This window comes from Eucyclogobius newberryi, unplaced genomic scaffold (genome assembly GCF_026437365.1).
Source record: "Eucyclogobius newberryi isolate DKJ021-1_F unplaced genomic scaffold, fEucNew1.0.hap1 SCAF_22, whole genome shotgun sequence".
In the NCBI taxonomy this organism is placed as follows: Eukaryota; Metazoa; Chordata; class Actinopteri; order Gobiiformes; family Gobiidae; genus Eucyclogobius; species Eucyclogobius newberryi.
The window spans coordinates 3970532-3983277 of NW_027315857.1; the positions used below are offsets into that span (position 1 = coordinate 3970532).

The 12746-nt window shown below is 44.3% G+C and overlaps 1 protein-coding gene across 1 annotated transcript in view; it reads left to right on the forward strand.

Moving 5' to 3' along the window:
• Positions 1–12746, forward strand: part of rpgrip1 (RPGR interacting protein 1) — a 67766-nt gene that overhangs the window by 51761 nt on the left and 3259 nt on the right. Inside the window, exons 16-24 of the mRNA XM_072459417.1 lie at positions 193–356; positions 977–1334; positions 2283–2437; positions 4135–4370; positions 5539–5654; positions 6979–7163; positions 7652–8811; positions 9764–9927; positions 12214–12492. Of these exons, the coding sequence (XP_072315518.1) occupies positions 193–356; positions 977–1334; positions 2283–2437; positions 4135–4370; positions 5539–5654; positions 6979–7163; positions 7652–8811; positions 9764–9927; positions 12214–12492 (2817 nt within the window). The remainder of the gene's footprint in view (positions 1–192; positions 357–976; positions 1335–2282; positions 2438–4134; positions 4371–5538; positions 5655–6978; positions 7164–7651; positions 8812–9763; positions 9928–12213; positions 12493–12746) is intronic.

A 12746-nucleotide genomic window follows, 5' to 3' on the forward strand; every position in this document is an offset into this window, starting at 1 on the left:
TAAATTGATATTATACTACAATCATACATTGGTAGGACAGTGTGTTTGGCCGTAGATACCAACCAACCCAGAGCTCAGAGGTTGTATACGTCGTTGTGTCCTCAAAACTCTTCATACACCTTTTTATCACCAGTTGAAATATTCATTTGAATGTCTCGGCAGAACTACTTACTCTTCTCAACTTTCCTCCAGCCCAACTCAAGGAGCTGGCCTACAGCCCCCGGAACTACAGGCGGACCATCCCAGTGCAGTACACCTGGCCTGGGGTGGACCAGGAGACAGTCCAGCCCCTGGAGGACGACTTGGTCTTTGCCCAGCTGAAGCCCGGGGAGTCACTGCTCCAAGTGCACCTCAAAGTAAGACTCATTTTACATTCCAATAAGTTTGATATTTTGTAAATAAATCATTCAAAATTGCAAGTATCAAACTACAAATGGCAAATAAACTAAACATGTTTTGTTCTTTTGTAATTTACTCACAATTTGGGGTGATTTATTGAATTTAAAAAGGATATATTTAGAAATCCACATATGTTTTAATATGAACGAAATTGTAAGGTACACTTTATTGTTCCTTTGAGAAGTTTTGTTTATTTGACTCATTCTTCAATGCATATCACAGTGCAGTTCTTATCACCTGAACACATGAGGCACTTGGGCAGGTCACATGGTAACTAACCCTACAGGTCAGAACTATAGAGCATGTATTAAAGTACTCATGGTATTCTAATATATCCAACAAAGACCATTTCTGTTGATACCCATTTTACCTTTGTCTTATTAAGTGTTGCATGAGTAATGAGTGACTTTTAATTTGCTTAAACGTTTATGTGACGGATTTAGATTCAAGTGCACAATATTTAAAGTGAATTTGGTGGAAATATATTCAACCAACATGATCATCCTGAAGCAAATATTAAGGCAATACAGTCCTCCACGAGTTTATGCACCAGGTCCTTGTGTTTCTCCCCCTGCAGAGTCTAACCTTCACCCCATGGGGCCTGCGTGCTCTGGGGGCCCTGGTCCCACTGGCAGACGGGGGCCTCGAGGACGTGGTCACCTTCTGCACCTACAGCCTGCTGGACTTCGAGCTGCACTCCACGCCGCTGGTGTCAGGGAGCCAGCCCTGCTACGGCTTCACCTCACGCTACGTCCTGACACCGCGGGACCTGGAGCGGCTCCGGGGCCAGGGCCAGAGCGGCGGGGCCCCCCTGCTGGAACTGCACCAGGCTGTGGGAGGGGTCCGCTTCGTCACACATGGAGGGGGCCACGTTAGTCTGCAGGGGGCACTGGAGAGGAGAGGGGAGCGCGTGGAGGGACGGGTGCATGTCACAGGTAAAGGTTTTTGTAATTCATTTTTTTTTGTCATTTATTTTTTATTGGGAGTAGGATTTGTTACTTTGGTGGAATCGTTCCTGTGGTAAATATTTATCATAGTTTTACATCAATCAAGTGGGAGTTTGTGAAGTAAAAATATATACATTTTGTAAGTAGAGCTGAGTTCTAATAAGGAATCTCGTCAGATCTCGGAAGCTAAACAGGGATTTGCCTGGTTAGAACTTGGATAGTAGGCTGCTTGAATGCCAGGTGCCACAGGGGGGCGGTAGTGCACACTGTCATTGTGTCCTTGGGCAAGTTTATGAAAAAGAGGGTGATTGTGAGAGTGAATGCGTGATAACAGATGAAAATGTGCACATGAATATGATGTGTTTACAGCATTGGCCGGCAGCACTGGTGTTCTGTGTTCTGTGCCTTAACCACGCGACCACCGGGCAGCATTGTGCATTAGGCCCTAATGCATTGTTTTTATCATTATAAGCACTTTTTTGTAAAATACAGGCTATTGAATTGATGATTTCATTTATTTAATGTAACCTCTATTAAGGACACAAGTGGAGACACATGTTACATAGCTAAGACAGCTAAAGAATAGAAATAAAGATCTTGAGGGGGCCAAATTAAAACAGGCCGAGGGCCACAAATGGGGGAAAGTAACATAACAGTGTAAATGGGAAAAGAGTGTGCTTAGCTCTGACAGGGAGATATCCTGGGCTCTGAGGAACAATGACCACAGTTGTGTGTGTGTGTGTGTGTGTGTGTGTGGTTTTTTTTTTTTTTGTGTTTTTTATGTGTGTTTGTGTGTGTGTGTGTTTTTTGTGTGTGTGTTTTTGTGTGTGTGTGTGTGTTTTGTTTGTCTGTGTTTGTTTTTGTGTGTGTTTTTGTTTGTTTGTGTGTGTTTTTTGTTTGTGTTTTTATGTGTGTGTGTGTGTGTCCACCCTGCAGGTCCAGAAGGGACCGCAGTCGGGGTGCTGGACTTCTGGGCTCGGCTCTACTCTCCTGCTGAACCTGTGGACTCAGGCTCCAGGAGAGTGTTGGGGAGAGGCTCACAGAAGATCCCAGCACAGGTTACTCTGGGCTGGCAGGACACTTCTACTGAGGTACTACACCAAATAATGTTAGCATATTATCTTTTAAAATCTCAATGGGTTTTACCTGGTAAAACAAATAAACAAATAAAAAATGATTGCTGTTGTGGATAGTTGTATGTTCCTGATGGATAATTACTGAGAATATATTAAGGTTATGATGGGCGTAAAGTTTTCCCTGGTGGATTATGTGTCTGCTCACCTCCTGTCTGCTGGTGTCTCTGCTGGTGTCTTTCCACTCTGCCAGTCCCTCATCAGACCCACTCCCTACACCTGTCTCTACTCCACTCTGCCGGTTGGCCACGCCTCCTCATCAGGCCGCTTTTGGGTCCTCACCATCCCGAGTTCTGGACGCTTCTGGAAGGCTCTGGGTCTGAACCAAAGGTCTTGTTCAGTGGTCGATTACTCCATCCACTTCCGCACCTAGGCTAGCTCCGTTTGACCCCGGCTGAGAGAGAAGAGCGTTTGGGTTGGGGGTTGTTGATCTGACTCACAGGGAAAAATGGGAAAAACCCAGAATAATAATTGGCTACATGCTGGGAGAGAGCAGCACTTGCCTTAAAACTCAGAAAACAACAAGAGAAGAGGCAGCCTATGGGGCTATAAGGCTTGAATATTCATATATTTGGGTTTTTAAATGGGCTGCAATTTTACTGTCGGTGCTTCTTGGTTTTTTTCTTCAAGCAAGAATCTCAGTGGGCCTGGAGCCATGATCGGGACACTGGTGGGCAGGACTTTTCATTTTGTCATGGATGAAGTTTGAATCTGAACAGTTGCAGTTTCTGTTTAAAGTTTCTTAAAGTCTTCATTGTGTCAAGAATGCAGACTTTATCCAGAAGATTTTTTTTTTTACTCATCAAACCAAGAAGGAATGGAATCTCCATCCTTATGTCTCTGGACTGTCTGAAAAAATACAAAGTAGTTTTAGACAGCACAATATTCCTGTTCAACACACAAACACAGGTTCACCCTAAGGACAAGGTGCCCACTCAAATACAGAGCAATGTAGTTTATTCAAGCCAATGCAGTGAGGAAAGTTGTGAAGAGCGTTTCATGTGAGACGAAACAGCCACTTCACAAAAGGCTGTATCAACACAGAAGACACTCAAGTTCAGGACCGCAGAGTGCCGTGCATCTTCATCATAAAGCCACAAACCACTGTATCGAAGACAGTGAGGTGATGTTTGAAAGAGGAGTTAAAAAAATAAATTTAAAGTTAAAAAACAGAAATGGAGTTTTAAGGTTCAATTTACCCGCAATATACAGCAGCATTTTGAAGCCATGGGGCGGGATCAGCCCTGGCCATTCAGATGCTAATCAGGTACTCATCCGTGATGAGGGAGCTGCAGTCAGATAGGATATATAATAGTTTGATTAGTTTCTGGGGAAACTTAAACAAGTTCTAATAAACAGCACAGGCTATTATCAGGAGGTTCCACCCGGTGGGCAGCTCAGAGCAGGATCAGTATCTCAGTTCTCAGACTAGATCCGCAGACGAGAATGACTCGTGTTGAAACATGACTCCAGATGATTACATGTTGAGTTGGAGACGTTTATATTTGGTTTTTAGACTGTGGCGGCTCTTTCACAGAAATGATTTTAATGTGCAGTGTCCCCATTCAAATCGACACATGAATAATAAATAGAATATATTTGAACTCAAGCTTGCATATGTCAATTGTGCCTTTATTTTGTCCCTGTGTGTGCAGGAGGTGCTGGACTTTGGCGGTGGTGGTGTCCCTAATGAGCTGCTGGTGACTCTGGAGCGCTGCGTAGGGCTGAGCTCCCGCTGGCCCGGGCTGCTGCCGGACGCTTACCTCACCTACCGCCTGTACGACCTGCCGCCACATGCCTCCCCCACCGTGCTGTGCTCCACAGACCCGGTGTACAACCACTCCACTTGCTTCCCACTGGCAGTGAGCGCCGACCTCCTCAGCTACCTCCGGTACATGGCATATACACAGCCCAGTGCAGCTGCTGTTACCTACAGTGTATCAGGAATTCTTTTAGTCCAGTTAACTCATCTCATTGCATTAACATTCATATATACAGATGCACAATATACTTGTGCTAATACCATTATAGGTGATATTGGAGGACTTTTTAACATGAAACTATAACCAATATTGTTATATTCCAGATTAATACATAATTCATTATTTTCTATTTTTTTGGCCCAAATCTGAGTCTTATTTCCTCGTTGCGTGGACTGCCGATTAGTCCTGCCACGTATCAATCATAAAACGCACCTACCGCTCACCTGCAGCCGCGTGCGCTCGTCCCCACGTTTCCGCGTGTCTAAGCGCATTGATCTATCATAATATAGTTCCCTCAGTGTACGGGACAAAATGAAGACGGAGAAAGACTGTTCGAGCTGACGCAGAAGTGGACAGAAATCTACGGAGACGAGATGCGATGCGATCCGTCGCGCTAATAAACAAACCCACGTGTGTGTTGTATCAGTCCACACGGGGGAGTGCGCATGCGCACTTCCGCCTGAGTTCTCAAATCGCCGAAAAATCGTCCATTGCGCCTTTAATTTATTAACTTTACCAAATTAAAGACTAGTAAAGACTAGGGCCATTCAACAGTTTTTAAAATGTTTTCAAAATTGTCAAATAGTTAATACATTTTGCACTGTATTTTGTACTTCTTTTTTTCTCTCCTGCAGTGCCTTGTAACAATTACAATCTAATTTGTGTTAGAAAATACAGCTGTCACACTGCAGGTCATCAAACTGGCACACAAAAAAGTAGGATTAATATAGTAATAATTTCTTTTGAGCTTTGTGTTAAACCCTGAACCCTGAGTTTGTCCTGGAGCATAAATGTCAAAAGATCTCTTTCTAGTTTTTGTGTAAATGTCTTTTTAAATATGTGGTTTTCACACACTTTGGATTTCTGATCTTTTTTTAGATTTAAAGATAGATAAAGATACGGTGCTTCATTTTTTCACGTTTTGTTATGTTAGAGCCTTAGTCTAAAATGTATTGAATTCATTATTTGCCTCAAAATTGTACACACCGCATAATGACAACTTAAAAGAAGGTTTATAAAAATGTTTTTTTTTAAATCACATGTACTCTGAGTGATGTTGTGTTGTTGCCCTGACAGGAGCAGCAGTCTGTGGGTGTATGTGTTCGATGAGAGTGATGAGCAGATGCCCCCGGTGTACCTGGCTAAGACCCCTGTGCCCCTGCGTGCGCTGGCTGTGGGCCGGGACATCCGCGGTGAGACCAGGCTTAGCAATGAGGTCCTTTGTGTTTCTAAAGTCCATTCTGCTTCATTTTGGTACATGTGTCATTATTAAAGATGAAATGAAATAATAGATCACAGCTGTTTGAAAGAAATTTGCGTCTAAGTATTTGTTATATGAATGATCACATTGGTCCCGCCCTTTGCCACATGCCTGGATATAGATATGGCCATCATTTTCAACACAAAATAAATGTGTTCTTATACTAGTTCTGATCAAGCTCAAGCTCGTTTTAAGACTGTTCTAGAACGGTCAAATTTGTTTTAGTATCAGTACTTGATTTAGTATCTGATTTTTGCTTCTTGACAATCTGAGTAACAATAGCAGAAATATGGTGATATCAAACCATCACAACAATATCATGAACTGTCAAAATATAACCACTTAAAAGTTCCTTTACTTTAATAGTAAAACAGTGTGAACCATATAGACCAGGGATGGGCAAACTTTTTGACTCGAGAGCCACAATGGGTTCCAAAATTTGACCAAAGGGAACAGATGGAGGGTGTGATGATGCTGGAGTCCCCTTGAGCGTATAAAGTTCACACGTTTTACAAGGGGATTCACGACATGGTTAAGCTGCAATATAGACTTACACAGTGATTCCTGATGATACAGTGAAGGAAAATAACATCCTGCTCAGAGTTTTTAAATTTGGTGATCCATCCGACCTGACATGTTTTTACAGAAATGCTAGTTGGGAAATGCTTAACAGAGAAGATTAGGGTGTCAAAAAGGTCAAAGTGCGCTATCTCTTGGGGAAATTTGGGATTTACAGGCGAAAGGTAAAATGGCCGCAGTGTCGTGAGTTCGAATCCCGACTCCGACATTTACTACATGTCCTCCCTTCTCTCTCATCCCCCCTTCATACTTTCATCTTGAGGCTTTTGGATATGACAGTGATTCACACCTAAGTCTTGTCAAGGTATTTTTGAAAAGAAAAAGTATAATTTCTACAATTCTGTTAGCATCTTCAAAATATGAATTTCTACAATTCTGTTAGCATCTTCAAAATATTGCAAAAAATATTGTACTGTGAGATTTGGATATTGTTACATCTTTGTGATGTGTGACACAATTTAAATCAGCTGAAGCTTCTAGTCTTAAAGTTGCTTTTTTTTGTGAAAGCACTTTGAGTGCTGGAATAATCAGTATTGTGAAGATTTGTGAGCTTTAAAAACACAAAGGAGCCCAGGCATAGACTTGTGGAGCTTTTTCATATTTACTGTGAAACGATTGCGAACCCTGGAGAAAAAATTCTGGTATTAACTTTTGCTTTCTCGTGCTCCTCCCACCAGGGGACTATGTGCTCCGGGATGCAGCCGGGGGGCCTCGCGGGGTTGTCCGGGTCCTGATCAAGTGGAAGTACCCCATGAAAGCTCCCACAGCAGACACAGAGGAGACGAGATGTGAACAGGAGGGAGCAGAGAGGAGGGAGGAGCTGAAAAGTACATACAAACACATCGCCAAACCCAGAGTCAAGGTCAGAACAGCACAGCCTTTGTCTCTCTTTATGCAATGTGTGCGATGCTAAACAGAAAACAACTCATGCTAAAGTGTGCTAGCTTTTGTTTTGCTCACATTTTTGGACTGTGGCGATCAGCTCCAAAGTGAACGGGTGGAAACCAGCCTTTCATGTAATGAGACGTTGTTACTTTGCCTAGTTTGTTCCACTGTATGCTTTAAACTTAGCTTTCATCATTAAAACATGTGTTTCAGGGTATTTTTGAGCAGTATAAACTCTACGTAACATAGAGTACCTAATGCCATAGTGTTACATAACATTACATAATGACCTAAGTTAGAGTAAATGTACTTTGTTGAAAACACTAATTTGATACTTACTGTTTGAATACAGTATCAGAATTAAAATGTACACATGTAATCAAACACGCAAAATGTCACATGACAGATGGTGCGGTATATTGGTAGTTGATGGTCAGCGCTAACCCTGAGATGTTTTCCTCACAGCCGAGTCCACCACTGAAACAGAAGAGCGCTCCTCAGCTTGTAGTCCCAGTGGAGACATCCAGAGAGCGGAAAAGGACGCCCAGGAGGTCTCCAGAACCCCAGCTGACCCCCCACAGCAGGTCTCCAGAACCCCAGCTGACCCCCCACAGCAGGTCTCCAGACCCACAGCTGACCCCCCACAGCAGGTCTCCAGACCCACTGCTGACCCCCCACAGCAGGTCTCCAGAACCCCAGCTGACCCCCCACAACCAGCTGACCCCCCACAGCAGGTCTCCAGAACCCCAGCTGACCCCCCACAGCAGGTCTCCAGACCCACTGCTGACCCCCCACAGCAGGTCTCCAGAACCCCAGCTGACCCCCCACAGCAGGTCTCCAGACCCACAGCTGACCCCCCACAGCAGGTCTCCAGACCCACTGCTGACCCCCCACAGCAGGTCTCCAGACCCACAGCTGACCCCCCACAGCTGGTCTCCAGACCCACAGCTGACCCCCCACAGCAGGCCCCCAGAACTAGAGCTGACCCCACACAGCAGGTCTCCAGACCCACTGCTGACCCCCCACAGCAGGTCTCCAGAACCCCAGCTGACCCCCCACAGCAGGTCTCCAGACCCACTGCTGACCCCCCACAGCAGGCCCCCAGAACTAGAGCTGACCCCACACAGCAGGTCTCCAGACCCACTGCTGACCCCCCACAGCAGGTCTCCAGAACTCCAGCTGACCCCCCACAGCAGGTCTCCAGAACCCCAGCTGACCCCCCACAGCAGGTCTCCAGACCCACTGCTGACCCCCCACAGCAGGTCTCCAGAACCCCAGCTGACCCCCCACAGCAGGTCTCAAGACCCACAGCTGACCCCCCACAGCAGGTCTCCAGAACCCCAGCTGACCCCCCACAGCAGGTCTCTAGACCCACAGCTGACCCCCCACAGCAGGTCTCCAGACCCACAGCTGACCCCCCACAGCAGGTCTCCAGAACCCCAGCTGACCCCCCACAGCAGGTCTCCAGACCCACTGCTGACCCCCCACAGCAGGTCTCCAGAACCCCAGCTGACCCCCCACAGCAGGTCTCCAGACCCACTGCTGACCCCCCACAGCAGGTCTCCAGACCCACTGCTGACCCCCCACAGCAGGTCTCCAGAACCCCAGCTGACCCCCCACAGCAGGTCTCCAGACCCACTGCTGACCCCCCACAGCAGGCCCCCAGAACCCCAGCTGACCCCCCACAGCAGGTCTCCAGACCCACTGCTGACCCCCCACAGCAGGTCTCCAGACCCACTGCTGACCCCCCACAGCAGGTCTCCAGAACATTTGCTGGACTAAACCAGCATAACCCTAAGTCTTACCCTTATAGTCTTATAGTCCTGCTTTAGACCTGTTGTGCTCCTTGTTGATACTAAGTTTAGTCCTATTGTAGTTCTTGTAGTGCTGGTTTAAACCTGATTTGTGCCAGGTCAATCCTCTGCTTAAGTCCAGACGTTACAGGCAAAACACCATTTTCTCCCGCTTATCCAGAGCCAGGTTGCGGAGGAAGGAGTCTGAGCAGGGAGGCCCAGACTTTGTTCTCCCCACACTTCCTCCTGCTTTTCCACAAGGACAAGTATGTGAGATTGACAGGTGGATCGGTGTTTCGGGCATGTCCCACCAGGAAGAGGCCCCGGCGAAGTCCCTGGACACACTGGAGGGACTAGGTCTCTCTGTGGCCTGGGATTGTCTTGGGATACCCCGGGAGGAGTTGGAGGAAGTGTCTGGGGAGAAGGAAGTTTGAGAGTCCCTGCTTAGACTGCTGCCCCCACGAACCGGCCCCAGATAAGCGGAAGAAGATGAATGAATGGATGAATAAATCCACTTGCATCCATAGATTTATATGGGACATTGTAGCTTTCAAAGGCTGTTTTTTCATAATCATTTTTTTAAGATTTTAAAGAATCTTACATTTGTTGATTTTTACTCATCTGCAGTGTCTCTTGCCCAATATACACCCTTGTTAATTCCCTTGTTAGTTCATTTTATATCTGTGTTTAGTTCTGGATTAGTCCTGGTCTAATTGTCTACAAACCTCACGTGCATAAACATATTGCTCTTTCATGACTAACTCCACTGTCCTATCCTGTGCAGGCGTTCTCCCTCCAGGGGGCGCTCTGCCAGAACCCGCAGGAGAACAACTCCTTCACCTGCTCATCCTACTCCTCAGAACAAGGCCTCTGAGGACCAGGCCTCTGAGGACCAGGCCTCTGAGGACCAGGCCTCTGAGGCTGAGCACAGAGAGCACACTGACAACGGTGAGACATCCACAAACATGAGACATTAAAGAGAATACTTACTTTCTGATTGAATATTCAATCAAATCCATAGACTGTATATATAATTCGACAGAGGAAGCCCGCTAGCCGTCGTGTTCCAAACAGGAAGGAATTAGTCCTTTCGAGTCTGGCTCCCATTTATTTTCTATTGAAACATTTGCACCTCTTTCTCTAACTACTGCTGTCAGACTCAACATTCTTCTCTTAAAAAGTGTCTTTTAAAGAGATTGATTTCCAGGATGTTATCCTGGTGTTTAAATATTTTTTCTATTGTCTTTGTAAATCAAGAGATGAACAATAATTGACCAATCAGGTCCCCTCAAGCTCACGTTTGCAACAGGTTTGATTGACAGGTAGCACAGCTTGCTGCCAAGTAACTTTCATAACTTCGCTCCTGATTGGCTCTGTAGCTGCTATGAAAGGCACACTCAGATTTCCAAATAGGTGTAGCATTACGAGTGGTAGAGCCATACAGTGCTTCACATTTACAACACCACTCTATTTTAAAACAAGGGACAGGGAACCCTCAAATTCATTATTTGACCCTGCTCCATACAGGTCACACAGGTTTGTTAGGACTTTAAAGCATTGGACAGAGACCAATATACAAAAGATTACATTTATTAAAACTTCATAATTGATATAAACCAGTTTGATAAATTTAAAAAAAAATTTCACATGTTACATTATTTCAGATGGTTTACAGTTTTAACACTGCCCTCACGTCCACTTCACTTTGGAGTAACAATTAGTAGATCCAGATCAGTTTTATTGGATAACACTCAGTAGGTGGAAGAAGGGGAGGCCCGTCTGCTTTTACCTGAGGCCGACTCCCCGGAAGGACCCCAAACTGCACAAACAACTTGATATAAGCTTGAGTTTAAAACACAGGACTGACTGCTGTATTAAGATTGCTTAACACCATATTGCATAAATTACGTGTTATTACAACTCGTCGAAAAGTGCACTGAACTTCTTTGAGATCACCACGCTTTATGCTGAAGGTAGTGTCAGATAGACCCTCCTTTTATACGCCCTCACCTCAGTCACTACAATCAGATGGACAATAGACCGTCCTGCTACATAGGGAACTCAACTCCACATTAGCTGCAACACTACATCCACGTTTATATACAGTATACGATACGGTCTATGATCAAATGGAAATGTGACTTCAGTAAATGGAACAGTGTGTAGGTTTTATACCTGATGAGTTTCTATCGTCACCATATCTACAAAATTATTCTCAAAAATAGAGTTACTAAAAACAAACTCCTAAAGATTTGTTTTTTGTTTACTTTTTTGTATAAAAGGTACATCTCATGTACACAACTAGTGTACAAGTATTTGTTCATATGTTTTCAAATTTTGAGACTCAAAGATATGATTCTTTGTGTTGGTTCCTCTTCCTACAAGTGACAAAACCTTTATGTTGACGGCATGATATCATTATTTGAACACTTAAGATTCTTGCACTGTTCCTTCCAATATCATTTAGTTTTGGTCATTCTTTGAAAATGTTGTGCATTATTTAATGTTACAAAAACTTATGAATCACAAATCTTTCATAGACCTTTTAAACATCTGCAAATGTATTCTAAATTTCAGAATGGAGGCAGAAGTGAAGTGAAATATAATGATGTTAGTTAGTTAGTTAGTTCATTAGTTATGAATGAAGAAATGGGATTAACCTTGAAAATATGAAAAATGCTTGTCATTAGTAAAATCACTCGGATACATTATATCAAAGCCTGGTTTAAACACATTTAACATTGGATGTTACTGCATTTTTTTTATTTAAAAGTAGATCGTGACAGATTTTAGGTTTTACTGGACAAATACTTTAAGAAATGTTGAGCCCACAATAGTTTTTCATTCATCTGCAGAGATCCAAATGGTACTCAAGTGCATGTTTAAATGCTAATAACAATACAAATCATGCATAGTATTTGTCCTTTAACATTTATATATGACGTCACTTTACCATAGAAAATGTTTAATCAATTTATCCTCCAGTCGCCTCCATTCACATTATTTTAAGGGGTCTATATGCCCAAATTGTTACTCAACTCAAATTACCATGACAACCAAATACTTGTTGGTTGAGTAAATATTTGGGTGACTACTTTTTACTCTTAAAAGAGTACATATTTTGGCTATTCTACTCACTTCTGCTGAGTTGCCCCAGAGCCAATTAATCGAATGCAAATGACTTTCTTCGTTTGCTCACGTTAACCTAAAGAGCTCTTCCTCTTGTCCTCACAGATGAAGAGGTGAGTTCCTCAGTCCTCTCCTCGAGCAGCTCAACACACAGTGATGTGGTGATCATGCCTTCACCCGCCTGCCTGTACCATGGCCCCCGGCTCCGAGTGGAGATCCTGTCCTTGCGCCTGGAGCCCTCCACCGCTGTGGCTCTTGACAAATCTGTACAGAGGCTGTTTGTGGAGTACCGCCTGCTGGGGGTCGCCCTCCACACCACCGAGACGCCCATGTCCCTGCGCAAGCCCAGCACAGGCCAAGAGGTGCACTACAACTTCACCAGAGGTACACATGGGTTTTGTGGGGACATTGACTTACTTACATTCATTTCCTAACCATAAGAATAATTACTAATTGCCTAATTTCACCCTAAACCCTAAACTTATTTGGAACTTACACCAGGAGCTACAGTAACACGTAACGTAGGCAAAGCTCATATATTTGATCATGTCAATTTACAGCAGAAATGTCAGAGCTGCTCCTGCAACGTGAGTCTGTGGAAACTGTTTAATATCACTTACATATTAAATGTTGGTCAG